Source organism: Corvus brachyrhynchos, unplaced genomic scaffold (assembly GCF_000691975.1).
Source record: "Corvus brachyrhynchos isolate BGI_N302 unplaced genomic scaffold, ASM69197v1 scaffold191, whole genome shotgun sequence".
In the NCBI taxonomy this organism is placed as follows: Eukaryota; Metazoa; Chordata; class Aves; order Passeriformes; family Corvidae; genus Corvus; species Corvus brachyrhynchos.
This window is the reverse complement of record NW_008236487.1, coordinates 1,613,563-1,638,800: the sequence shown is the minus strand read 5'-3', so window position 1 is coordinate 1,638,800 and position 25,238 is coordinate 1,613,563. Positions and strand designations below refer to the sequence as shown.

Genomic DNA, 25,238 nt, shown 5'->3' with positions numbered 1-25,238 from the left:
CAGCAGGATATCTGTTTGTCTGCTACTTAAAGAAAATGGGCTTTGAAAACTGCAGAAAAAGATTATACCGAAGGTTTCTTAATTGAAAAGTTTTAGCAACCTGTCATCAGATCTCTTGGATTTTCCAAACTTCCATTTCACACAACTGCATATCCATCATGCACAAACCTACACCTTCCTTCCACACAGATAACACACTTTGTGGGTTTTCAAAATTTCACAACAGAGTGGCTCATATAAAACATCTAAGCCTAGATTTACATTTTAGTTTCCAGTTTCCCAAGAGTGTCTCCCTTTGTGCAGAGAATCCCACTGAACATAAGAGAAGCCCTGAATGCTTTGCATCTTCTGACAGTTGAGGTTACACGAGTGGATTTTATGGATAGCAAGCACAGTACTCTGATGAGTGTTTCCAAGGTTCATTTAGTCTGGACAGTGAAGGGTTGAGCTGACAACTCTGCCACCTCCCAGCAGAATCCATGCATGGCCCGTCATGCCCATGTAGCTGAAGGGCATGGAATCACAACTGTTTTCTTGTCTTACCAGTCAGTGTTCAGATCTCATGTTACAAATCTGTCCATAAGGTCATTTTACAAATTTCTTGAGTGTAGGTCTTATTATACCGTGATAACTTTTAAGCAAACCCTGTTCAAGGCTTATTCTGGACACACAGAGATCCCCCCCTCCCCGGGCTCCAAGGTCTAAAGGCTCCAAAGTCAGCCAGCATGTAGATTTGTCTCACGTTTTCACAAGGAGATCCAAGTTGTAGAGTTTTTTTTAAGCTGTCAGCCAGATTGCCTACCTTGACCTTCAGACAAGTGGAATTGCACCACCTCACTTTGAAGTGAGGGCATGCAGGTCAACTGAAACGTCAAATGACAGGGTTTGAGAGATCTGAATTATGGGCAAAGGCCAGAGGAGCTGGGCTGAGTCTACAAGGTGGCTTTTTAGAAGCATCAATATAAAAGGAAATGTCACCTCTGACACAGGAGGGCCATTTATTAGGGAAGCAGAAACTAAACATGGACAAATTTGCAGCAAACTGAGATGGGGAACAGAATGGCAGCTCTATGTGATATGCAAATTCCTGTGAAGAGACACTCACAGCCTCATCATGCAATGTGCTTTGTGCCTCCTGGGGTATGTACAGTGCCCTCACTTCACCTTGAAGCCAGAGAGGACTGAAGTTACTCAAGACCAGCACAGGCTGGAAGATAACAGAGCACACAATTTTCTATCTGAAGAGCACACAGATTGCAGGGACTGAAATGGAGCAGGGGTCCTGTTGGTTTATACATGAATTAATATATGATCTCACATGAATCAATTATGTCAAACATACGTTACTCCTATTACAGCATTTGTATATAGCATATTGCGGATTATACATTATTTTTATTCCACATAAGGCTTGGATGGAAGCACATGGAATATACTACTAAAAACGCAATCAAAGTAAAAGATATGCAGTAGGTACTGTAGGAACACACAGAGATTAGTTTGTAGAGAAGGCAGGAAAGAAAAACCTATGAGAGAATTAAAGGGAATGAAGAATAAAAACATTAAACACATAAAGATACTAAATAAAAGCTAGCATGTGGAAGTGGCACGTAGCTGGCTCTTACGACTGTTTATATGCCTTAGCACCAGCTAAAATTAAACAAATTATTTAACTTTTGGCAGTGCAAAGCCAAAATTCAGACCTAGGGAAAAGGCAAACACATGAGGTAAGAAATTCACTATTTTCTGACACAACAAAGTAAATAGTGGTTTTAATTCATCCCCTCTTGCAGAAAAGAGTAGCATCAAAGGATACAGTTTCCACAGATGAAGAGGATGATGAAGTAAATACAGACCAACATTCCTGGAAAAGAGGGGCCGCCATAAGCCATGATCCCATCATACATCACCGAATTCCAGTCCTCCCCAGTCAGGATCTAAATGACACATTCCCACCAATAAGGGATACAGTGTTAGACCACACAGAGAATTTGAAAACCCCATTAACACAAAGATATCCACTGTCCTAGAGAACACCCCCTCCCCCAGGATGGAGCTGATGGAGACTCTGGCTGTGTCCATCTAGAACATTAAAAAAAACACCAAACCCAAACAACAAACCACAGAACAAAGAAAATGCAAAGAAGGTCTGTGCTCAAAGTGTGAAAAACCCCAAACAGTGTCTCCTTGAAGATGATAGCTGAAGGCAAATGGCTCTCCCAGACAACTCTGTTCGAGTCTCCCCACTTGCTGCAAGCATTTCCCTCCCACGAGCCTGTGGTTTCAGACAGGCTGCACAGCCTCTAGCACTGCCCTCAGCACTGCCCTCCAGGCCGTTTCCCTTCTCCTCACATGTCAGTGAAATCCTGATCCTGATGCTCTTGGTGGATCACTCCCAAAACTGCAGAGGGCTTAAAGGCTGCGGGATTACTTCTGCGGGGCTGTGAGCAGATATTTGTTCCCCAGCGCGGGGAGGACAGCAGCAGGGCTGGGCTTTGGCACGCTGTGCTGCCCTGGGACATGGCAGTGGCTGTTCTCTTGCCCTGCCCTGCAATGACCCAGTGGCCTTGCAGCACAGAGGGGTTTTATCCTCGTTTCCTACTTTGAGAGGGAATGCCGTGTGCTGGCAGCACAACCAGGCACCCTGCTCCTGCAGCTGTTAGGGTCATGTGCTGTCCTGGGGACTGTCAGGCTGCAGGACCTATCTTGCCCCATGGAAACACAACGTGCTGGCCCCACAGGGACCACTCGTGCCCTTACCTGAAACACAGTCAGGAGGGACTGAGGGAAGTTGTCAAATGTACTCCTCCTGGTCTGCATCTCATCAAAGTTAAACTTGCCCCCAAAGAGCTGCATCCCCAGGAGGGAGAAGATGATGATGAAGAGGAAGAGAAGCAGCAACAGGGAGGCAATGGAGCGGACTGAATTCAGGAGTGAAGCCACAAGATTACTCAGGGAGTTCCAGTATCTGGGAGAGAAAATAGAAGCAGTTAAAATTCCTTCAGTTTGAGACAGGTGCTCATGGACTGCACAGGATATTGGTTCAGGCTGCCTTCTGTGTAAAGCAGGCATTTCCAAACACCCTGTTAAGCCGTGAATCATTGATGTGCTTCCCTAAGATAACGAGACCTACTGCAGCTAATGAGTAATTTTACTACCACACGTGTACGTGCACAATTCCTTCCACCCCCCACTCCACACACACACACAGAAGATTATTACAGCCCTCTCCATCTAAGGCTCTGCTCATCTTATATCAATATACCGTGATTAGTTCTTGCTGCTTCAGTGAGTTACATTCTAACCAACCTCATTACAACACTCACAGATGTTATGGCAGCCAGAATACCTCACTCCAGAGAATGGCCTGTAATAACTAACAAGAACAGATGGGGAAACTGTTTGGATGCGAATACAAACTTGCCCAAAATTTGGTGTGTGTGTGTGTATGTGCTTGGGCTCACTCACAGAGAGGTTGCTGAGCTCTCTGGGATTGAGAGGAAAGATACCAATGCTCCTTTTACAAGGAGCCTAAAACAAGCTCCAGATCTACATTCATTTGGAAGAGCACAACATCACTGGGTTTTTTGGTTATCAAACCTTCTATACTTCCTCAAACAGGCTGCAGAACATTTTCAAATGGCTTCATTCAAGAGAGAGGCTGGTTAAGACCTGTTCTCCCAGTGCAGTCAGGCTTGTGCCCAGTTCTGACTCATGTATGATGCAGGGAAAGGATCTTCTTGCCCTTGTGATTCCACTTTAGGGTTCAAAGAGCTGCTGCAGCATGTTTGCTGCAGCACATAAGTTTGCACTCTTTGCCAGCCTGCAGAGTAGTCATGAGCTGGAAAGAGGCTTTAGAAAAAATTTCTAAAGAATTCACCACATCACCCATGATGCAGCTTCCGCTTTGGTCTTGCATCTGCTCAATCACTCCTATCTACTGCTTAGCTGGTCACGAGCTCTTCTCTTTTGTGCTTTGAGGCTGCCACAGCTTTCAGATTGGGCTGAAGATTAGCTGACATCTTCCAGTCGTCTCATTTTGATGCACATTATTAGCAAGCCTCAACAGCTTTCAGCAAGCCAGCAATGTTTGCCTGTGTTCTTCCTTCTACCTGGCCTGCCACCATGCTTTGAGAATCCACCCAGGACAATGTCCTCCAGTCCCTTCTCCTAAAGCCCATAACTTTGAACTTTCTTTACTCAGAGGATTCTGCATTTCTAACCACGTTGTCCTTGAAGACAGAGGTTCCATGTAAAAAGGATGGCAGACTGGTGCTCTGGCTCTTTTGTGGAAGCCTGATCCTTCAACTCATAATTTTTTTCTGAAGGTAGTATATTCATTAGAGACAAAGGTTCTTAAAATCACTGTTAAATTAATATTTTTCAAGTATCAGTCCAAAAAGAATACTTTTCTTGTCCCATGGAAGGCAGGACTGCCTGAGCAGCCCAATCACTGCAGGAAGGTTAGCAATCTGATCGGCAGAGGGACATGGCCATGTCCTCTCAAGGTCAGCAGTGGGTTCATCTCCAAGGACGGAGCTTCAAAGAGAGCTGTGATGTTTTCCCTCCAGCCCAGCTTCAGCACTTCAGAGAAAACTAGAATGCTTTAAAGTTTAACTGCAATTAAAGAGATGAGCAATGAAAAACTACAGAGCAAAGGTAAGGGCATGGAAGCTGTGGGCTCAGTGCCACCGAATATCCACACGGAATGTGCAATGTAACAGCTCCCTGTGTTTGCGTTTATGCTTACAGCTCACATACTTTCACACTTTGGAAAGAAGGGGAAGTGACACAGGAGAAGGGAAAAATTCATTCTGATGAAAGTCAAATGAATTCAGCATCCTTAAAGCAGTTGTTGATGGGCTCCAGAATATCTCCAAGTCCTCCAATGTCAGCCAGGACACACATTTTCTAGGTCTTTCTCGCAGTACCCTTAAGAAGCAGTAAAGTTGAGCAGTCTGAACAGTCCCAGTGACTCAATTTAAGTTTAAATGCCTTACTATCTCAGCTCACAACTCTGCATTCTTCTATCAGCTCTGCATTCCTTACCAATGGCTCAATACCTGGGATTCAGATTCCTATATAAGTATCAAGCTTCAAGCAATTAACTGAGATGGCCCGGTGATAAGATTAGTGCTGTTTTATCTGTGTACTGGTGCTAGCTAGAAAGACAGCACCATTACAAAAGTAAACAAACCTATCAAGGGAAAAAAAAAAAAAAAAGAGAAAAAGGAAAAAGGAGAGGATAAGAAATGCTTGACTGATTAGGATGTGAAAATAACAACAGTGTTATCTCAGGGTTCTAGAAGCCTGACCTGAGGTTACCATCTGTCACATTCGGTGGTTGCAGAACTAACATGAACTCCCCCAAAGGGAGATCTGGGATTACTCCGTAAAACACGAGGTTTTTAACCCAGCAATGGTTGAAGCCCAAAGAAGAAGGGTCTCACTACTTCACCCTCTCTGATTAGCCCCTTACTACAAAGGAAAAAACAGCACTGGATGCTGGATGGAATAGGAGGTTTTGGACCAGGCAGCTTTTAATGGGAAGTATGAGAGAAAGCAGTGCTGCTGCCTCAGACTTTTGGGGAAATGAATGTGCCTCTTAACAGCTCCCACTGCAGATTCCAGGCCCTTGAGGGTGCCAGTGAACACGAGGCACTGCAAAACCCCAGGTGAGCAGGATGTGGATGTGATCCCTGCTTCAAAGTGGAGGAGTGATGCAGAGAAGCCAAATGGTTTGCTCAACATCTCACACAATAATCAATTGTAGAACTGGACTAGAACTTAATGTGTTCTACTCTCTTCCCTCTCCTCTCTCTCCATTGCCTTCCACCATGTCTTTATGATCACATCACTGGCGACCATAGATGCAGGGCTTAAAACAGCAGCCACAGCTGGCAGACTCACTCTTGGAGAGCTTCCCACCCTGTTTATCCAATATAAAACCACTTTGACAGTGATTTTTGACAGAGGGTACAAAAACCAGGGCACCCCTACAGTTAACAGCGACTTACCTAGTGGCATGATTAGGTATAAAACATCAAATTTCTGTATGCTGTTGCAAATGAAATGATTTATATTTTGCATATAAAGGACTATAGTACCTATAAAGCAGGAAAGGATTATTTATAATGAGAAAATAATTTGTCTTCTCATAGCAAAGTGAGATGTTCTGCACAGCATTTTAAAAATTAGGGAGAATAAAACAAACAGATTATATTGTCTGCTTGTCTAATGTATTTATAATCTTGGAAGAAATGTTTGCTCTTGACATTCTAAACAGTGTTTCTAAAATGATGCATTGTTCATCTGATGGTGTCTTTATTTGTTTCTATTCTACTGTGGAGCTACATTTGTGCTTCTCGTAGAATTGTATCATCTTGGACCCAGAATTTGCTTGTGCATGGTGTCTACCATGGAAAACCCATACAAATATATAAAGAATAGTCTACCCACTGATATATTCTCACCAGAGTAATTTTCCAGCTTTGTGCCTTTTAAATGTTCTAGATTATCATAATTCTCACCTCCACTGTATGTCCCCATGCCCATGATGTATATGATGCCCATGAATGTATGTTTGATATAAAACACGACACTGTCATTCCTCCTACCCCTCCCAGTGTTCCAGTGTTGTATCTTTCTGTACTATCATTGCACTCAGGTGGGATATTATCCAGTGCTGATCATGTCATTAATAAATCCTCATTGTATTTAGTGAATAATAGAAAAAAATTGTAATTTACTAGAGAAGGTAAAAGTTTTGCTTTAATGCCAAAACATTCTGTCCTGCAGTAAGGCATGAGTGGGCCTAAAATACTGCTTTGGAGGCTCTTTTTAGGGCCTTCCACATGAGGGTGAACTTCACCAATAGAGGGAAGAATTATGAAGAAAATTATGAATAATTACAAAACATATAAATTCGAAACTACTGCAGCCTACTTGTCAATATTTTAGGAACAGGAAAGAAAGAAAAATCTGATTAATACATTATGCATCATGAGTTCTTCCTTAGCTCTGTGCTTTACACACAGACCCATGCACAAATTGCAGGAGATATATTCCAGGTAACACTTTTTTCCATGAAATTTTGTACTTTAATTGTTCTGCAGAAAGAAGGCAAGTATAACAAGTCCTACTGCTGATTGGTTCCATCCTCACATCTTTGCCAGAAGCTTTAGCAATATTTGAGTACTCCACCAGCTCATGCTTTCCAAAGCATTAATGATATTCTCTCAGTGTTTGCCTTTCTGTTAGAGAATTCTCTTAGCTAGCTTATATATTTTGTGCAGGAGTGGAGACATGTCTTGAAAAAAGAATGACCTCTCCAGGATGCTATGTCGAAGCTCATGCTTTTACAGCTATTGGTTTGTTGCCCCGGGTGTATCTGATTACCCAGTGCCTGAAACAGCTACTGCTTTCCTCAGAAACCAGGCCTGGGAGTCGGTAATGGGTACACTTCAGACCCAAAGATCCAGGAAAAACAGTCCCCAGACCAGAGAGCCCCACTCTTTCTGAAAGAGCAAAGATGCCTTTCTCGCTGGAAACTCTTGTTTCCCCTCTCTCGAAGGCAACGTTCCCCTCTGGAATGTTTTCCCCTCTTCTATGGTCACACGTCTAAACTGACCACTTTTTCCTCCTTTTGAAATAGTTCTAGGCTTGCTTTGGCCTCTCTCTCTGAGACTGTGAACTGATTTTCTGCCTCTGCCATCTGACCCTGAAATCCATCCATCCTGCCAGAGATCTGAGCCTCGGAAGCTTTAAGGGCAAATCTTGTATGATGCACATGTCCAAGCCTGTTGTTTTTTCCTGCCTCTCAGCTCAGCCATCTTGACTATCTTCCAGTTTTGGACTTGTTTTTCTTATGTGCTGTGTTTTCTATCTCAAATTTGTCAGCAATTTCCTCTGGTGGGATGTGGGGGGGTGTTACAGGGATTCTAGGGACATTTTGGAAGCTGAGTATGCAGAAGAAGCACTCTTTCACCACCCCAGTCAAGCTTCTTATAAAGTGCTGACTGGTACCCACATGGGAAAAGACAGACCTGGTGCTGCTTGGATAGTACTTGGATAGACTTGTTTCAAGAGCTCTGGGTAAGTTTGGAGCTGATCTCTCCTACAAACTCCCCTCAAGCTGAAAAAGACCTATCACACCAAGCTGGTGTTTTGGTTGTGCCTGGCTCAGCAAGCAGTGACTGTTTAATAGATATCACTGTGCCTTTATGCAGAGGGAGAGGGAAAAGAACAAAAAGGAAGAAGAGGAGATACTGGAAGCTGGAAAAAGTCTGGTTTCTTCATAAAGCTGCTGCTTCATGCTGGACTCCCTGGAAGGGGAATAGCTGGCAATATCCTTTGCCTATAGCTGCTGGTGTTGGCACAATCTCCCACTTGGGTCACTGTTGAGTCTACTAGAGCTGGCATGGGCTCCTCACTCAAATGTTCTTTTGGCTCAAAGCAGTCTTTCAGGCTCCTCTCTGTCACCAAAAAGCATCAGAGAAGGTCACAAGGCTATCTGCTGTTTTGGTTTTCTCTGTCTTTTGCAGCGGACTGTAAGAGCCTGAGCTCAGTTCACACGGTTCCAGATTTCAATTTAGCACTTTACACAGTATCAGGTGTCTCCAGCTGCCTATGCCAGACTCCTCAGCACTCACATCAGGGTTAGATACCCAGTCTGTACAGCCCTCCCCACCCTGCTACAGACTTCAGAAGATGAGGACTGCTAATCTAGCGCTCTCACTGCCTAATTAGTGGCAGAAAAAGTGAAAATAAACAGGCCCATGAGTGACCTGTACCTATACATGTTGTGCATTGAGCAGTAGCCCTCCTCCAGTCCCAAAGAAGCAATAAAGTACCTTGTGATTTTAAATATTCTCAGGAGTCTGACACATCTCAAAACCGAAATGCCCAGCGGTGACATGATCTTTGTCTCCACCAGGATCGTTTCCAGGATGCCTCCGCACACAATGAAACAGTCAAAGCGGTTGAAGAGGGACACAAAATAGGCCTGGAGACCGAGGCTGTACATCTTCAGCAGCATCTCTGCCGTGAAAAGAGCTAGCAGCACCTTATTGGCAGTGTCTCATGAAAAACAAAAAGAAACAGATTAAGGAAACTTAGTCAAAAGATCATCACAACTAATCCTTGGCCCTTGCTTCTAAGAAAGCACTTTAAGGATCAGTCTTAAAAGTGAACTTCATGTAAGCTTGGGTCAAAGAATGAACTTGGAAAGCGTGGGCATCTCATTCACAGAAATGTTTTAGCAAGATGGTTACAGCAGTTCCTGCGTACTGCACATACAGCTGCAATGTATTACACAACCTCCAGTGGCAGGGACACGCCTTCCTGTGCACAACCTGCCTTCACACCCATCATCTGCAGAGGAGGGTGGGAATAGAGGAGCTGCTGTGCTACCTACTGTTGCTTAATTAAGCCTTTTCAGCTGCTCTCACCTCCAGAGAGAATTCAGAATTCTGTTCTGCAGACAGAAAAACTTCACAAATCACTCTTCATCACCTCCCTAATAATCAGAATTTATAATAAATGCCATTTCAGGGGAAACCTTGGACAATGTGGGGCTCCCAGTAGCTATCCATAAATTGGGAATCCAGTTGCTGCAAATATAAATTAAGCATAAACACCTGATTTAACTTCCACCCAATGGAATACTGCTTTGACTGGAAACGAGGTATTTACATTTTTCCTGTAACTTCTCCCACAGCAGGCAGATAAGTTTATTGTATTATTTAAGATCCTCCACAGACACAGGACTGTTTGGAGCTGTGCACACTCCTTTCACATTGTGTGGTTTAACGCATCAGCTCTTCTCTCAGCTCCCTTTTTTGACACCGACCGTAATAAACAGAACCAGCAGCTTCTGCTCACCTTGGACCTCCGTGAGCCAGTCTGGCTGGTTGTAGTGCTCAGAGGCAATGGTGAGGGTGTTGAGAAACACGAGGAAGATCACCAGCCAATAGAAGACATTGGACTTGACAGCAGCACGGCACTTCCTTCTGCAGAATCGATTCCATCGGCGCCAGTAGCGACTTGAAAAATTGAAGAAGGAAAAGTTCTTTTCAGATAGGGATCTTTAGGTGATTGCAGCTCTCTGTCAAGGGAGACTCTAGTCTTGATTTATTGCTCAAGAATGGTAGAGAATAACTCAAGTTCACCCTGAGAAATACTCTCTCATCAGTGTCAACAGTTGTGAACATCCCTCGTTTTAGCTATAGGAATAAAGTTAGTCCTAAACCAATTTGCAAGGTCTTCAAGCACTATCTTAGTCTGATTAAGACATCCTCTGCAGATACCCTGAGAGGTTTTTTAGCTCAGTTGCCACAAAAATAAATATTCTCCTTGTATTTGATGCTTGTGGCCTGCAATGGGACCTTGCCCAGCCTCAGGATAGTCAATAGAAAGATACTCTGTCACATGGAGCTGAAGGATTAAGTCTTTGGACAGGTGAAGTCAAATAAAATCCAAAGAATAGTTCCAGCAACATTTTCAGCAACATTCAGGAGTAAGCCCAATACAAGGGCTAGTTCTGAAAGAAATCCTGAGGCCTGGGGGCTTCAGCATCTCACCTTCATGCCTGGAACTAAGGGTACCATTTGCTAATCAAGAGACTTTTTAAAGTTTGCCTTCCATGAACACATCCCCTTGTGTCACTGATTTCTCAGGATAATTACTAACTACAGAAGATATTTAAAGCTAATTACACACCTCCTACTCTTCAGAATTTAACTTGCATAGCAACCCGTTTCCAGGCAACACTTGCCACTGTATAATAAATCTAATAGTTTTATATAGGTACTACATACATATGTGTGTGTGTCTGAAGGGCCACACACATGCACAATGTTTCAGGAGAAAGAACTTTTCTTGGCTACTCTTGTCCTGTGTATAATTTCCAGGGGCAAACCACAGCCATGCTTGAGGATCAGGGTTCACATCTGTAGGCACTAAAGCCAGACGATGTAAACACAACGTGGACGAGAATTTGGCAACAGCATTTCAATGGGTGGTCAAATTTACAGTGTTTTACCTATGCAATTTGTAAAGGCACCCGGTCCCTCACAAACAGATACATTGTGTGTTTTGCAGTGCATTTGGGACAAGAAATAATCTTCCCAACTTCCAAAGTGGGCACCACACTTAGGCATTGATGTTGTCATTAAACTATTTGCAATCTCACACGCTTTTGCGTGTACTCGTGCACAAATGTGCATGCACGTGACAGTGTATGTAAAGATTGTGCTTATATCTACAACCTTTACGAGGGGATGTCACATATGTGCATCCCTAAATTGACATTGCTCCTTAGGTAACTGGAAGCACACACTTACCTGCTCCAGTTTTTCTGAAAATTCATTTAGTTTTTCTATAAAACTGACTTTGGATTCAGGATTATGGAGGCAGCTGAGCTCCTACCAAAGGGGTAGAAGTGAACCTTAACAACCAAGATCCATGAGTTCAGTCAGCCTCCCCAGTGAAATCCCACAAATGGCCACCTTGGGACTGCTTCACTTTTCCAAATCCTCTAAGTCAACAGAGAACCAAACGCCACCAGAGAAGCTCTCCACGTTCCAGGGTGAACAGGAGAGTTTCACAAATAAGATGGAAACTTCATCCGTTGAAATATTTACAATCGAGCAAAGCAGAGCAGTGCAACAGAGAGCCTTGAGCTGACAGGGTTGATGTTGATGGATGTAGTATAATTATGGGGTTGAAGTGGCTTTTTATTTCTGGTTTTATGTTTTATGGTTTGATATACATAGGTAGCATAGATAGGTACTTCAGAGGTCAATAGTCCCTGTGCCTTATTTCAGTATGGAACTAAGAAAAACAATCTTGATTTATGACAAAAATCTGACATATTTAGCAGGATCTCCTAGAATCACCACTGCATCCCAGAGATGCTGGTGTAAACCACTTCAGAAAAGAACAAAAAGAGTAAAAAGGAGAAAAACAAGAGTCAGTTTTACTTACCTAAATTTTGATTTTGAGATCCGATGCCTGAAAGACAAGAATTGTCATTAGAGTCTCGGAAGCTGTCCCATACCTCCCATCTTTCATGAAAATATCAATAGAAAGAAACAAAGTTAAGCTCAATGCTTTTTAAAATCCATGCTGGTTTCCCCTTGGATCTGTTGTAAGACAATGTAGGCACTGGGCATGGCTATAATTCCCCAATACCCAAATCTTGTGTTTTGGTGGGACTCATGAAGCAGAAGTCATGCCATGGTGGGATTCTACCACCTACAGATATCAGTGAACTGGAATTTCTCCTGGGTGAAAGGCTGGCCTAATGCTAGGGGCACTCTACAACTGCTGCCAAATGTATTTCTTAAGAATGACTATTTAAAAAAAAATTTAGCTACTTTTATTTTCCTTATATTAAAATATGTATGACTTTATACAGACAGAATTGTTGCTTTCACATGTCACCTGTCACTCCAGGATACATAAGCACATTATGAAACAATAATGGTGAAAATACTGCTTTTTTTTTTTCAGCAGCTGAAGCAAGACCAGTGCATGGCAAATATTTTCAAACTTAGATACTAACACTTATTTGTCTTGGTTATCTGTGTAAACTGGTTTGCACTCAAATGGGTCTGTACAATAACAGATTCTGTTGCTATCAATGAAATTTTGAGAATTAAGCGTCCCATAAGATTTGGCCATATTCCCACTATATATGTGTTTAAATATCTAATTCCAGGCATTTGGATTTATTCACCTAAATAATCTCATTAATCTTTTATGAGAGGTCACAGGCAAAGCTAGAAATAGGCCCCAGCTCTTTAACCACTACCTTGCTCTGCTTGACACACATCCTGTAAGGACTTTGAACACTTTGGCTGCCTTTTGCTAAATCCATAACGGTGCACAGAGGGAAATAAACGTATGTGGATACAATGGCATGAGTCAGAGGTGATTTAGGAAGCTGCAAAATCAACTAGCAATACCATCAGAAATGAGAATCTGGGGAATGACTACGAACGAAGTATTTCTGCTGGGTTGAAGCATTCCTTAAGGTTCCCTCCATGACGGGAAAGTGAGTCATTGTTGACAACAGTCAGCAGAGGTCTTACTGCACTGCCTCAGAATTGGATTCACTGTTAGCAGAGACAGGAGAATGTAATTTTCCAAGCATCTGATACTACTTACTGTAGCAGCCCTAACAATGGTCCTGTCCCTGCTTGAGGACATCAGTTACTGACAAGTAAACAGTGATAGGTCAGGTTCCTTGTGTGGAAGAGATTTTAGTCAGGGGAACTTTTCACCAGCAGATGGGCCGAGCCAAAAAAAGAAAAAAGCCTTTGCACCAAATACCAAATACATCATCCCTGCTGTGTCACAGGCAGCTTGTCTAGGCCACACACTGGGCAGCAGTGAGGTTACAGACACGTGCAAGACTCTTGAGAAAGAAGAAATAATGCACTGGCAGAGCAGAATGTAAATTATGCTGCAGAGACAAAGCAAGCTCTAACAAGGATGCCAGGTGAAGCACCTACAAAGCACATCCTTCATGGTACAGCTATCCCAACTTCTCACTGAGAATTCTGGCTTGATAAGCACTACCTACGAACTGTAATGGATCGGATTTACAGGCAACAGGAAAGAAGGCTCAAAGACGGGAAGAGGAAAGATGGAAAAATCACAAGGAAGCAGAAATCTGAGCACTGGAAAGGAGGTGGTGAAATTTGGCAGGGACAGAAGAGGGGAGAGAGAGAGAGAGAGAGCGAGCCAGAGAGCAAGATGGAAGGGGAAGGACAGGGAGTGTGAAATCCTCTGGTGACCTCTCTGGTTAATGGTTTCCCAGTGAGGCTGCACTGGAATCTTTTATTTATTTAAGCAAAAGAGATGCAGCAGGTGTAGTACTCATCATGCATGTGATAATTATATCTTTGGAGCATTATGAGCAGCAGCCAAGTGCATTCAGTGCTCCCACAGGTTACCTACAGCCTTCATCCCCCTCCCTCCACCTTGCCTTACTGCTGTGGCAGAAGGCTTTATCACATGTGGGTGTGCTATATATATAGAACAGGACAAGGAAGGAGGATTAGATTTATATTTAGAGGCAGAATCAGAGAGTGAAATGGAATTTTGGAAATAAACTGTATAATAAATGTTTCTGAAAACATTATGCACGAATATGAAACAACATTTTTCAAATTACTCTCATGATTAAGTTTTTTTCAGAACTTGGGTTACCAATGTCACATAAAAAATGCTTTTATGGCATCACTGGAAGCTGTCAAGTAGCCTGGATTTAGGGCCTTGCTGCAGTGCTTGTGGCACTTAATGGGTTCAGAGCGGACCAGATTCTCTGCTGAGTTTAAACATGGATCTCTTGCATCCCTGGTGTCCTGGGAGGTTTAGGTCTTTGGGAGAAAGAGGGTGCCTCCAACCGTGTCCAACTCTGGAATGTCTTGAGAAACTCTTGTCTAAAATTATGGTATGGGAGCCTAATGAAAACCACTTCAGATCGCTACTGAGTGTTTTTATCATAGGAGCCATGTAACTCAGCTTATCTTTTAGAAAGTCAAACACAAAAATCAGATCTCTACTGTTTGACTAGCTATCTTTGAAATTCTCTAAAACTCCTCCAACCTTACATAGTTACATACAACACACAGATAAGACAGTGAAATTTAAAGGTTCTAATCCACATAAACTCTGGATAATCAGCATAACTCAAATGTAATGAGATATCCCACATTCTGAGACATAAAGTCTCCATTTCCCTGCTCATGGTGGACACTAGAGAAGGCATTTGGGAAGGATGTGACAGTTTTGTGTAATAGGGATTGAGGGCTCTGTGGAATTGTATGCACAACAGACAATTCTGGAAAAATCTTGTAGGTCACCAAGCATGACACAAAGGCCATGTTACAGTTGTGTTCTGGGTGTGGGCATTATCAAACATGGCCATTATCCAACACTCCGGTCACAACTGCTTTTATACTGTGTGATCCCAGCTTAGAGGCAACGATACCTCCGTGAGGACTCACAAAAGCCTTTGGATACCAGCAAAAGCTGTCAGAAAAGCAGCAACACAGAAAAGGACATTATTAAGCTTCTAGGTTATATACAACTTCGGGGAACATCCCAAGAGCTTCACTGGCCATATCCTACAGATTTTACAACTGTGAGAAGGCAGTCCTGGTGTGACATGGATTCTGTTTTGGTGCCATGTGCTGCATTCTTGCAGTTACTGGTAAGGTGGCACAATTTTCCCTCTGTTTCTGCTGATGACATTTCATTACTTCTAGTCAGGATGGTGGCACCCCTGAGGAGATGGCAGCCACCCTAAGGTGGCATCACATTACTGGGGCAAAACATATCGTGATAGACCTTTTCAGGAGTGTATGCAGCACACTTGATGAACTCCCAGCCTAATAAAGCATTAGGGCCAGGTTCTGCCCTTGCTAAGTTTCTGTGATTCACACTGAAGCAATGGGCCCCCATCCTGCCTGCTACAACACAGCTAACCCTGGGGAGCTGTACAGGAGCATGCCGTGATCCTTTCTCATTTCTGAACATTAATTAAAAGTGTAAAACAGAACAGGTGACTGGACCTGGACAACTTCTGATGTGGACTGAGACAAATTCTGATGCATTCTGATGTGGACTGAGATCCTCCTGCTGAGGCAATCACTGGATTTCAGCAGACTTCACACAGTGATGCCTCTTGTCTCTTTTTTTACATTCTTGCTCTTCTTGCAGAAGCACTGGAGAGCATGCTGACCTGATGGGAGCGATGCTGGTTTTAAGAGGAAGTTGTTGGCCAGCAGCAATAAGAATCTACAGAATATATGTAAGAAAATTGGATCTGTCCAGCATAAAATTGAGTTGGTTTGCTATTCAACAAGCTTTCTTACAGGCTGGGAAAATAGGCCAGCATTTAGGCATTCAGTAAATAATCTTGCTCTCGCTGTGGCAAGTCACAGGAATCTGAAGCAGGAAGATATTTCCTCTTCCATAAGGGCATGCTACTGTCCTTTAGACACACACCTAGAGCTGACTGTGAATATTAAAAACACCTTGCTCATAATAAGTTGGAGAGCAGTATCTGATACTGGCACATAAGTTTTTATCCTGTGAGTTTGCCTGCTGAAGTCAGCAGTGGTTTCAGAGCTTTTGGCAGACTTTTCTTCCCACTGTTGTGCCTTTGGTTCCATCACATCACAAGGAGACCATCTTCTCATAAGGTGAAAATCAGCAGCAACTACAATAAACCTGCAAGAAAACTTTCACCTTTACCACTGGCTCCTATCCTGATTATTGCAAGAACTGCACCGGCATTATTTTCCATGCCAGAAAAGCACCAAGGGAAAAATCACGGACCATTCAGCTGCCAGGGAAAGCTTCCATTGCTCACAGAATTTTCAGGACACACTGTTTTCAGTTGGAAAGCCAGTGCAGGTTGTTCATTTTGGTTTATCCTGTTTTATTGTTGGAACTGTCTTTGGCGGAAAAGCAATTGAATTGTCCCCCATATGTATGGAAATCCTGGCCAAGGCGAAAATGCCAAGTAGGTTATTGTTTCAATGAAAGCAGATAATTTTAAGCTCTCTTTCCCTTTGAGCTCAAGTGCTTCACTTTTCTATTGAGCATTAGTTTCCACAAAGGTCTTTTTTTAGCTAATGCATATGTATAAAAGCGAGCTCTTTTGTGGCACTCCAGATCTGCACAGTCGTATTAGAAAACTAACATTCTGCTTGTATTGGAAGATTATATATGCTGACACCCTGCACAGAACAGATTACTCCTGATTATGAGCAATGGCCTGTCCTCAGGAATCGGAGTCCTGCACAGCAGCAGCCACAGAGGCTCAGGGGAATTACTCTCTGTTGTGAAGCCCTGGGTGTAAGGATACCCTGTAACCAGAACCCCGCTGCTCCTGGTTCTGGGTGTATCCCACTGATGCCTGCTGCACAGGAACGTGCTTCTTTGTACCCTGAGGCAACAGGTTATGAAAGCTGTGACACATCCAAATAAGTTCCACTTCCAAGTGTTCTTGAGGATAAAAGCTGTTGTGCTCCTACTGCAGGGCAGATGTCAGCCCACTACAAGGCAATAGCACGACAGGAATAATATACTGTGGAAGTTGTGGGATGCTTTTCGATGTCCTGTGGAAGCCTGTGAAACCATTTTCAAATTCAGATGCCTGATAAAGTGAATACCCTTAGGAAGCAAACTGTGCTGTGCCACAGCACTCCTGTTGCCAACAGAATTACACCAGAAATTATTACGAATGAAATTGGGGTTTTTTTGTTTGTTTGTTTTGTTGTAGTTCTAATAAATTTGATTTACACAACAAGTAAAGAGAGATTAGATGTTAGATTCCTCCTGAAACTCCTGCTGGTTTGAAGGCTGGCATCACTCCAGAGAGGACAGTTGATGGAGACAGTTTCTATAGCATGGATACTGGAGAAATAAAGGCTTCTGTGAGACAATTCATCAGTAGGCAGTAGTTCGTGTTTGAGAGGTACTCTCCTGATCTCACACAGCATACACCTCTGTGGAGCTGAGAAAGGCTGTCAGGGAAGATCTCCTTTTCCAAAAGGTACATTTGAGCCTGGCTTCTCAAGCAGATCTTTCTGTCATTCACAGACCCAGCCTTTCAAAACTCCACAGCATTTTAAAAGAACAGAAAAAACAGCAAGCAATTCTAAGTTGTTTTCAATGAAAAATTCTTTTTCTTTCAGTCTCCTGGGCCTTTTTTCCCTTTGATCATGAGTGCATTTTGATGGCAAGCTCAGCCTATAACTGCAGTGGTGGTACTGAGGTGGTTAAATGCCCTAGGCAGCCTGATGCCAATAAATAAATAAGTAAATAAATAAATGAATATATTGCCTTTGACTTGAAAGCCCGATGTTGCTTCAGTCATGTCTGGTTGCAGCCTGCCCAGAGCAGCCCCTGCCCTCTGGGAAAGTGTGTGTTCATAGCAAAGCAGTGGGGACTCATGGCCACGGGGTGAGTTTAGAATGCTGGTAAAAATATCGAGACTCATCTGCAACAGATGAAACTCAACAAATGAACAAAAATCTTGGGTAGTCCAACTGCAAAAACAGAGAGTAGGATACTGATCAAAAGCCCTGGTTTAATCTTTAACTAGAACAAATCAGGATGACATGACTGTAATTATTAATGCTTACTCAAAATCTAGTACTTGATGAGGAGCTTTTTTGAAAAGTTCCACTGACTTCCCACATGGATTTTCACTATTCTTGAATACTGGGCCAGATTCTGATTCTTAGTCAGGTTCCAATGAACATGCTCATTCAAATAAATCCTTGCTTGCATTTTATATGTTCCAGAAGGAATGTTGGCTTATGTGGGGTTTGAATGAGGACTCAGCAAAAAGAAGAGCACTAAATACTTCTTGAAACCATGAAAGCTGGTTTCTCTGTTTGCCAAAGTGTGTGATACCATGACAAAAGAAACCAGAAAGGATTCTAAACCTCAGAATCAAAGGCAGGTCTGAATTGGCCTGTAACTAAGGAATCTGCAGATCCACAAGTTTGAAACAAACATTTCACAAAAGCAGGCAGCATTGGCAAAATTTGTATCTCACTCCAAAATTTCCTATTCAATGATACAGCCATTAATTTTCATGGAGGAAGGAGCCTATCCATCTCTTAGAGATGAAAAGCAATCTGAGGGAGGCCTTGGGGATCTCAGCTGTCCTTGGGTAAGGACTAGAAAAACTCTTCTCAATAACAGACTTCAATTTTCCTACTATACATCACCCATTTTCAGATGAAGTGAAAAGTGGCATGGAAACTGTTTGTCTCTCTGAATCTTACGTGTCCTGCTCTGCTGAAACTTTGGGCCCTGTTTTAACATTTGCAACATGAGAAGAAGAAATGAAACTCTGTTTTCCTGTAATTTTCCTGTGTCTTTTTCCCTAAAATATGTTGGACCTAACCAACCCTTTTCCTAATGCCAGATCAGGGTACTGCCATTCTCCTGTGAGCATGCTGGCCTATTTTAAGTGAACTCCATTCTAAGTCATGATTACATTTAGAGTTGGGTTTAACTTCAGCCCCCCTGGCCACATTCCAGCTAAGATAATTATGTTCCAGTTGCCAAAATTCCCAATGCAGTTTCAGTGCAAAACAAGCTATCCCTCATACAGCTCCTTGAACACTTGTGCCTGTTGTATTTAAACACCTGTCACATTTTACCCTGAAGGTGGCTGAACTCTATGGCTGTGAAAACAATCCCTGCATTTACAGTCCATAAAGTTCTTTAGGATCCTTTGGGATTAAGAACATTAAGTGAATACAAGCTGTAATATTAAAAATACATGAAACCTTAGAGTAACTGTTGCCATTCTTCTTGGCCCTGTGTCCACACCTATGAGGGACTTCACTACTCTGATATATTCTGGAGAAGCAACACAGCAAAACACAGTCCAGGGGTGTCCTGGAAAGCAAGGATGGCAACTTTCTGAGGCAGGTAGTGGAGGTGCCCCCAAGGAAAGGTGTGCTGCTCAACTTCATTGTAACAAACAGGGAAGGCCTTGTTGGAGACGTGAAGGTCGGGGTCAGCTCTGGCTGCCACTCTGGTCAGTGGACCAGATGACCCAGGGTGGTCCCTTCCAACCCGACCCATTCTGTGATTCTGTGAACCAAAACTGCAGAATATAGATGGTTCTCCAAACTGGATCCATCTGATGCTTCCTGCACTGTGCCAAGAGCACAAGCAACTTTGTGAGGTGCCAAAGAAAGGGCTACAACTGCCCCAGTGCTGTGAATACATCTGGCCTGGCTCCTGCAGGAAAGCGTTCATAATCTAAACTAAAAGACTCAGCAGGTTCACAACAGTGGGCAGGTGAAGGAAAGCAATCACAAATAATTTCTCCTGAGGCTTGTTAGTCACTGACTGATAAAGGAAAGCAGAGATTGAAACGCCAATATATTCCACATACCACATCTTTTAATGCAGATCACAGAATCACACAGAATTGACTAGCATGGAAAAGACCTTTGAGATTATTGAGTCCAATCTATAGCCAAACACCACCTTGTCAACCAGACCATGGCACGTCCAGCCTTTGCTAAGACACCTCCAGGGACGGTGACTCCACCAGCTCTCTGGGCAGCCCTTTCCAATTCCCAATCACCTTTCTGTGAAGAACTTCTTCCTAATGTCCAAACTAAACCTCCCCTGGCACAGCTTCAGACTCTCCTCTGGTCCTGTTGCTGTTTCCTGGGAGCAGAGCCCGACCCTCACCTGGCTCCAGCCTCCTTTCAGGTACTTGTAGAGAGTGGTGAGCTCTCCCCTCAGCCTCCTCCTCTCCAGGCTGAACACTCCCAGCTCCCCCAGCTGCTCCTTGTAAGACTCGTGCTCCAGAGCCTTCACCAGCCTTGCTGCCCTTCTCTGGACTCGCCCCAGCATCTCTGAGGGGCCTGGGACTGGCCCCAGGACTCAAGGTGCAGCCTCAGCAGGGCCGAGTACAGGGGAAGAATGGATCACTGCCCTGGTCCTGCTGGCCACATATTCCTGATCCAGGCCAGGTGCCCTTGGCCTTCTTGGCCACCTGGGCACGCTGCTGGCTCATGTTCAGCTGCTGTCAATCATAGCCCCAGGCCCCTTCCTGCTTGGCCACTGTCCAGCCACTGTGTCCCCAACCTGTAGCTTCCTGGATCCTCCTTTTGGCTTTTTAGGGATGGGCATCACATTGTCCAGCTTCCAGTCATCTGGGACCTCCCTGGTGAGCCAGGACTGAAGATAAATGATGGAGAGTGGCTTGGAGAGCTCTTCTGCCAGCTCCCTCATCACCCTAGGATGGATCCCATCTGGTCCATTCAAGTAACACCCAAGGGCTCAAGGTAGCTCCCAGGACAGGAAAAAACCTCAAAATACTCCAGCATGGTACAAGCTATAGCACAGATATGTTTAGCTCATGTTTCAAGGACATTTGGAGGGAATAATGTATTGCCCCAGAGCATAAAGTCCATTCTTGTTTAATGCAAAAGGGAATAAAGGACACTTCCTGCCTATTCTTGCTCTCTGTGAGGCTAAAAAATACACCACATATTATGGCATTTCATAACTGCTATCTCACACATTCTTAAGAATCTCCACTAATTACAACAGTACAGTTTCAAGGAGGCATTAATCCCTCCTAACTGTTGCATTTCTTTGTCACTACACTACTCTGTCCAGCATTTGAAGGGTGCAATTCAGTCTGCAGGATGGGAGTTATCAGCAATGTATTTCTATTACAAGACACTGTAAAGTGTACAAGAATCTTTAGAAAAATTAAAATAAACCAGTCATTTCCACTCTTCAGTCTACACATACTGGTTTCAAAAGTCTATCACCAATGAGGAATTTTAAAAGAAAAACACTGTTATCCACCAGTTCCTCTTTTAGCTGTTATGCAAAACCAGATCTGCTTATTCTGGGCACCCTGTCCTTTATTTACACGTGTGTCAAACCAGAGGCTCTTCACTAATGTCCGCAGTGAGTTAACATTGCAATTAAGATAAGAACCGGGCTCAATGGATCTTCTGCAGCCTCTCCTTTCACCCCCTGTGGGATTTTCTTCATCCTAAAAAGCCTGACACTTGCCCTGGCTTTACCCCCCAGTTCAACCCAGCCCCTAACACCTTATCTGTGTGCAGGTACTCACGCCAGCCTTGCACCGCAGTTCTCGCCTTCCATATCTGCTCCAGGGACGTTGTCGGTGTTCACGGACTCGGTCTCGCTGGTGGGCATGCTCACTGCAAGAGTCAAAGGGAAGAAAGAGAGAGGGATGGCCATTAGAATCTGGCACAACTCTTAATGAGCCCATGATTGAAGGAACTGGCTTCATGAAAAGACCCTCAGCTGCAGCTCCTGGGGATTAAACAATTTGCTGAGCAAGTCTAGTGCCTCCCTGTACAGAGCAGGCTGGGCAGGTAGACTTCAGGAACATACAAGCTACTCGAATGCTAAAGAAAAGGGAAGAAGCAGCTGCTCTCCTTCTTTCAGAGTCAGTTCCTGGAAATTCTATGAATGAGAACCACTAGAAAGTAAAAAACCTGACAAACGCAACAAGAAGCTTTTTTTTGATTCCATGGAACTCTTTAAAAAAAATGCCTCCTTACCTGCAGCAGCCCAAACACCTCAGTGCCCTCCCCAATCCTTTGTGCAATGATTAGAACACAAACAAAAGGTACCAGGATTGAGATGCATGCAGATAAACAGCTTCTGATAGCCACCAGTAAACACCACATAAAGAATACTGATGGCTCATCTGTCATATACTAACTGTTAATGTGATTAAACCTTACACCTAGAAGCTGGACCTATAGTTGTAAGAGAGAAATTCAGACCCTCTGAGCCACTCAGATATTACCAACAAAGGAGCTGAAGAATATGGACAGTGGTGGAGCTTTTATGTTGACATTCATGGCTAAGAACTGGACAGAACCTTCTAGGCTTTCACAGAAGTGCCATGGAACAAACATCAAATGAAAGCAGCCTTGGGTGTCAATCTCTCTCATCTAGATTCAAGAACCTGTGTCTAGCTGTTATCAAACCTCAAGATTTTATTTGCTTCTACAGATCATAAAAAACTCCTCAAACCCATACCATTTTCATTTCCCCAGTTGTTCATGGTTCCTGCATAAGGTCCAATCACTCTTCATAGGTAATCATTCAGTTAAAGTTAGGAAAATGGGGAGGATCCACTATGTGTCCTGTTCCCTCCTCACCCTTTTTGGAACGCACAAAACAAATGAAAAAATTACACTTAAGACTGAATGGAGGAGTTAAACAGATCTCCCAGGAGCCTGGCAGAGCTTCAGAGCATGACCTGTATTTGCTGTTGGATACACATCTCAGATGAGACTTGAGAGCACGTGCTATTGGCTGTTGGAGAGATTTCTAATGGCCTGTAGGAATACATAACTCAGTAGTAAGAATATGTCTATTTGTGGGTCATTGGTGCAAAATGAGGCAGTGTAAAAGAAACAGGTTCTGCATTTCAACTGGGCAGATGCTCAGGGGGGCACGGCCTTCTTTCAGGGGCTAAAAAGACATCAGAAGGTCCTCCCAAAAATATTCTGCATTACTGCTTCGAAAGAATTACGGTAGAAATGTCCTTCAAAATGAGCTATCTTTCCTTCATCCCATCACAACAATTCACATACCTCCAACACACTTCTTGGGAAATCTAAAGTTCTTGTACCGTGTGCTTAGGACCCTATGAAATAATGGACTCTCTAGCACTCTTGATAGAACTACAAATATTGTACTCTAATGGTGCCTGCTCCTTTATGAAGACAGATGTTTTAATAATCTTGTCTATTTGGAAAGACAAATTAAGGAATAAACTGAATTCATGTTCTGATAGACATGAAACAGTCAAGTAAGCTGTGAGAAAAAGCCAACATTCATAATTGAAATTTTTTGTCCAGAGTAAGCCCTGCAGGAATAAAGCCAAAATGCTGATATTGCGCAAGTCATTTTGGAGGATGAGGTAAAACACTCTCAAGACATATTTGAGCTTATTTGCAAATGGAAAACAATTTTGAAGACATTAGCAAGAGATTGATTTGCAGAGCAGCTTGTCATCCTGAGTGCATGAAGAGGACACTGCACAAGCAATAGACAAAGCCAGGCACACACATGCAGGAGAATACAAAGCTGTGCTGTAGACCAGCCTGCACAGAGATATACAGACACACAGACACACACAGTGTGGACACAGAGCGCAGTGGAACATTACCATGGCTTTCTGTGGAGTGACTAAACCAAGCAAACTTTCCTTTCTTCTCATCAGGCAAACCAGCTGGAGGGCTTCCTTTCACAGACAAGATGGTCAGTGTCAAGTACCAGGAACAAGACATCAACAGAGAACATGCAGCCAGTGACAGGCAAAAGAAAAAACACAAGGAACTCAGCTTACACATGATATCCACTTCTGTCTGAGAACTTCATCATGTGAATCAAAAGTGCAAAATGTAAAACAAAGGTATACAGAGGTATGAAATATCACTAACAGATCATCAGACCATAGCTCTCATTTGCTTTCTGTTCTTTTTTATACCTGGCTCTTGAGAACATGAAGTTAATGAATTAAAGTTTATGGGTCGTATCCCAGAGACATCTTAGAGTGTACCTCGTACTTCCCTGACCTTACTGCTGCAGAAAGTCAAACTTCAGTAAAGTGAGAGATGCTGGTGCAGTGGTACATGGGATGAAGAGATCCCATAGATCACTTTGCTGGCACCACCTCACAGGAGCTCATTACACTGCACCCATGGAAAATGTTAAGGACAATCAGAAGTATTAGGATTGTGTGAAGTATTAGAGGAATGATGGTCCAGAAGATAAAGGTCAGGACAGAGGGGAGATTAGGGCTGCATTCCCCAACACCGTGTGCTCTCAGAAGCACAATCACTTGACCTGGCACCTCACAACACCCTCATGACCAGGGGATAATCAGGTGTGCAGTGCTACCCAGCTCATTCAGGCCAGTTAACAAAACCAGAAAACAGAAGATGCTGCAGAAGAGTTGTGCATAAACTGGGGCTGAATATGAGGGGAAGTAGACCAAATGCAGCCCAGATGGCTTTCTTATCTGATTCAGTTCTCAGAGAAGCCAGACCCTGTGCCCACACCCTGGCTCCAGTCTAGAAACAAGGCAGGCATTTTTTGCAGTCCATGCAATTAATTACTGGAACCATGTACCAAGAATGCTGGTGGTAAATCCACCACAGGAATGTTTTAATCAGGAAGAGATGTTTTTCCCAAATGGTGGGCTCAAGTCCAGACCAGAGCTGTGTTTAGGACTGTGGCATACAGACAATGCCACCTCAATGGCAATTTCCTCCGTGTAATTTTGGGAGCTGAGACAAAGGCAAAAAAGATCCAGAGGCTGATACAAATCACGGTGGCTTTGCATATATGGGAATCTCCTTTTTTTAGATTTATCATTGTAACCATAACCCACTGTAGTTGATGAAATCTCACATTAATTACATATTCCCTAGGTAGCACAGATGGCTATTTTTTTAAAGGGCAATGAAACAACTTTTTAAAGGCAGGCAAGTATTTCATGGTTTCAACAGAGTGCAAATCATAAGGACCAATAGGTTTGATATTCTCTCTCTGGTTCCTTCTGAAGCCTTTGCACTTCTTACATCTTGCCACAGTGTGGCTCATCACTGAATGCAGACTTTTTCTCCTGGACTACCTAAACTCCAATTTCACATTACTTACATAGC

General features: G+C 43.3%; 1 protein-coding gene across 1 annotated transcript in view; it reads right to left on the bottom strand.

Moving 5' to 3' along the window:
- The window catches only part of CACNA1C (calcium voltage-gated channel subunit alpha1 C), a 470,627-nt gene that overhangs the window by 101,387 nt on the left and 344,002 nt on the right, over nucleotides 1-25,238 (bottom strand). The window contains exons 10-15 of the mRNA XM_017726196.1: nucleotides 21,656-21,746; nucleotides 11,986-12,012; nucleotides 9,883-10,043; nucleotides 8,853-9,078; nucleotides 2,761-2,968; nucleotides 1,810-1,937 (exon numbers count right to left, since the gene is read on the bottom strand). Coding sequence (XP_017581685.1) covers nucleotides 1,810-1,937; nucleotides 2,761-2,968; nucleotides 8,853-9,078; nucleotides 9,883-10,043; nucleotides 11,986-12,012; nucleotides 21,656-21,746 — 841 coding nt within the window. The remainder of the gene's footprint in view (nucleotides 1-1,809; nucleotides 1,938-2,760; nucleotides 2,969-8,852; nucleotides 9,079-9,882; nucleotides 10,044-11,985; nucleotides 12,013-21,655; nucleotides 21,747-25,238) is intronic.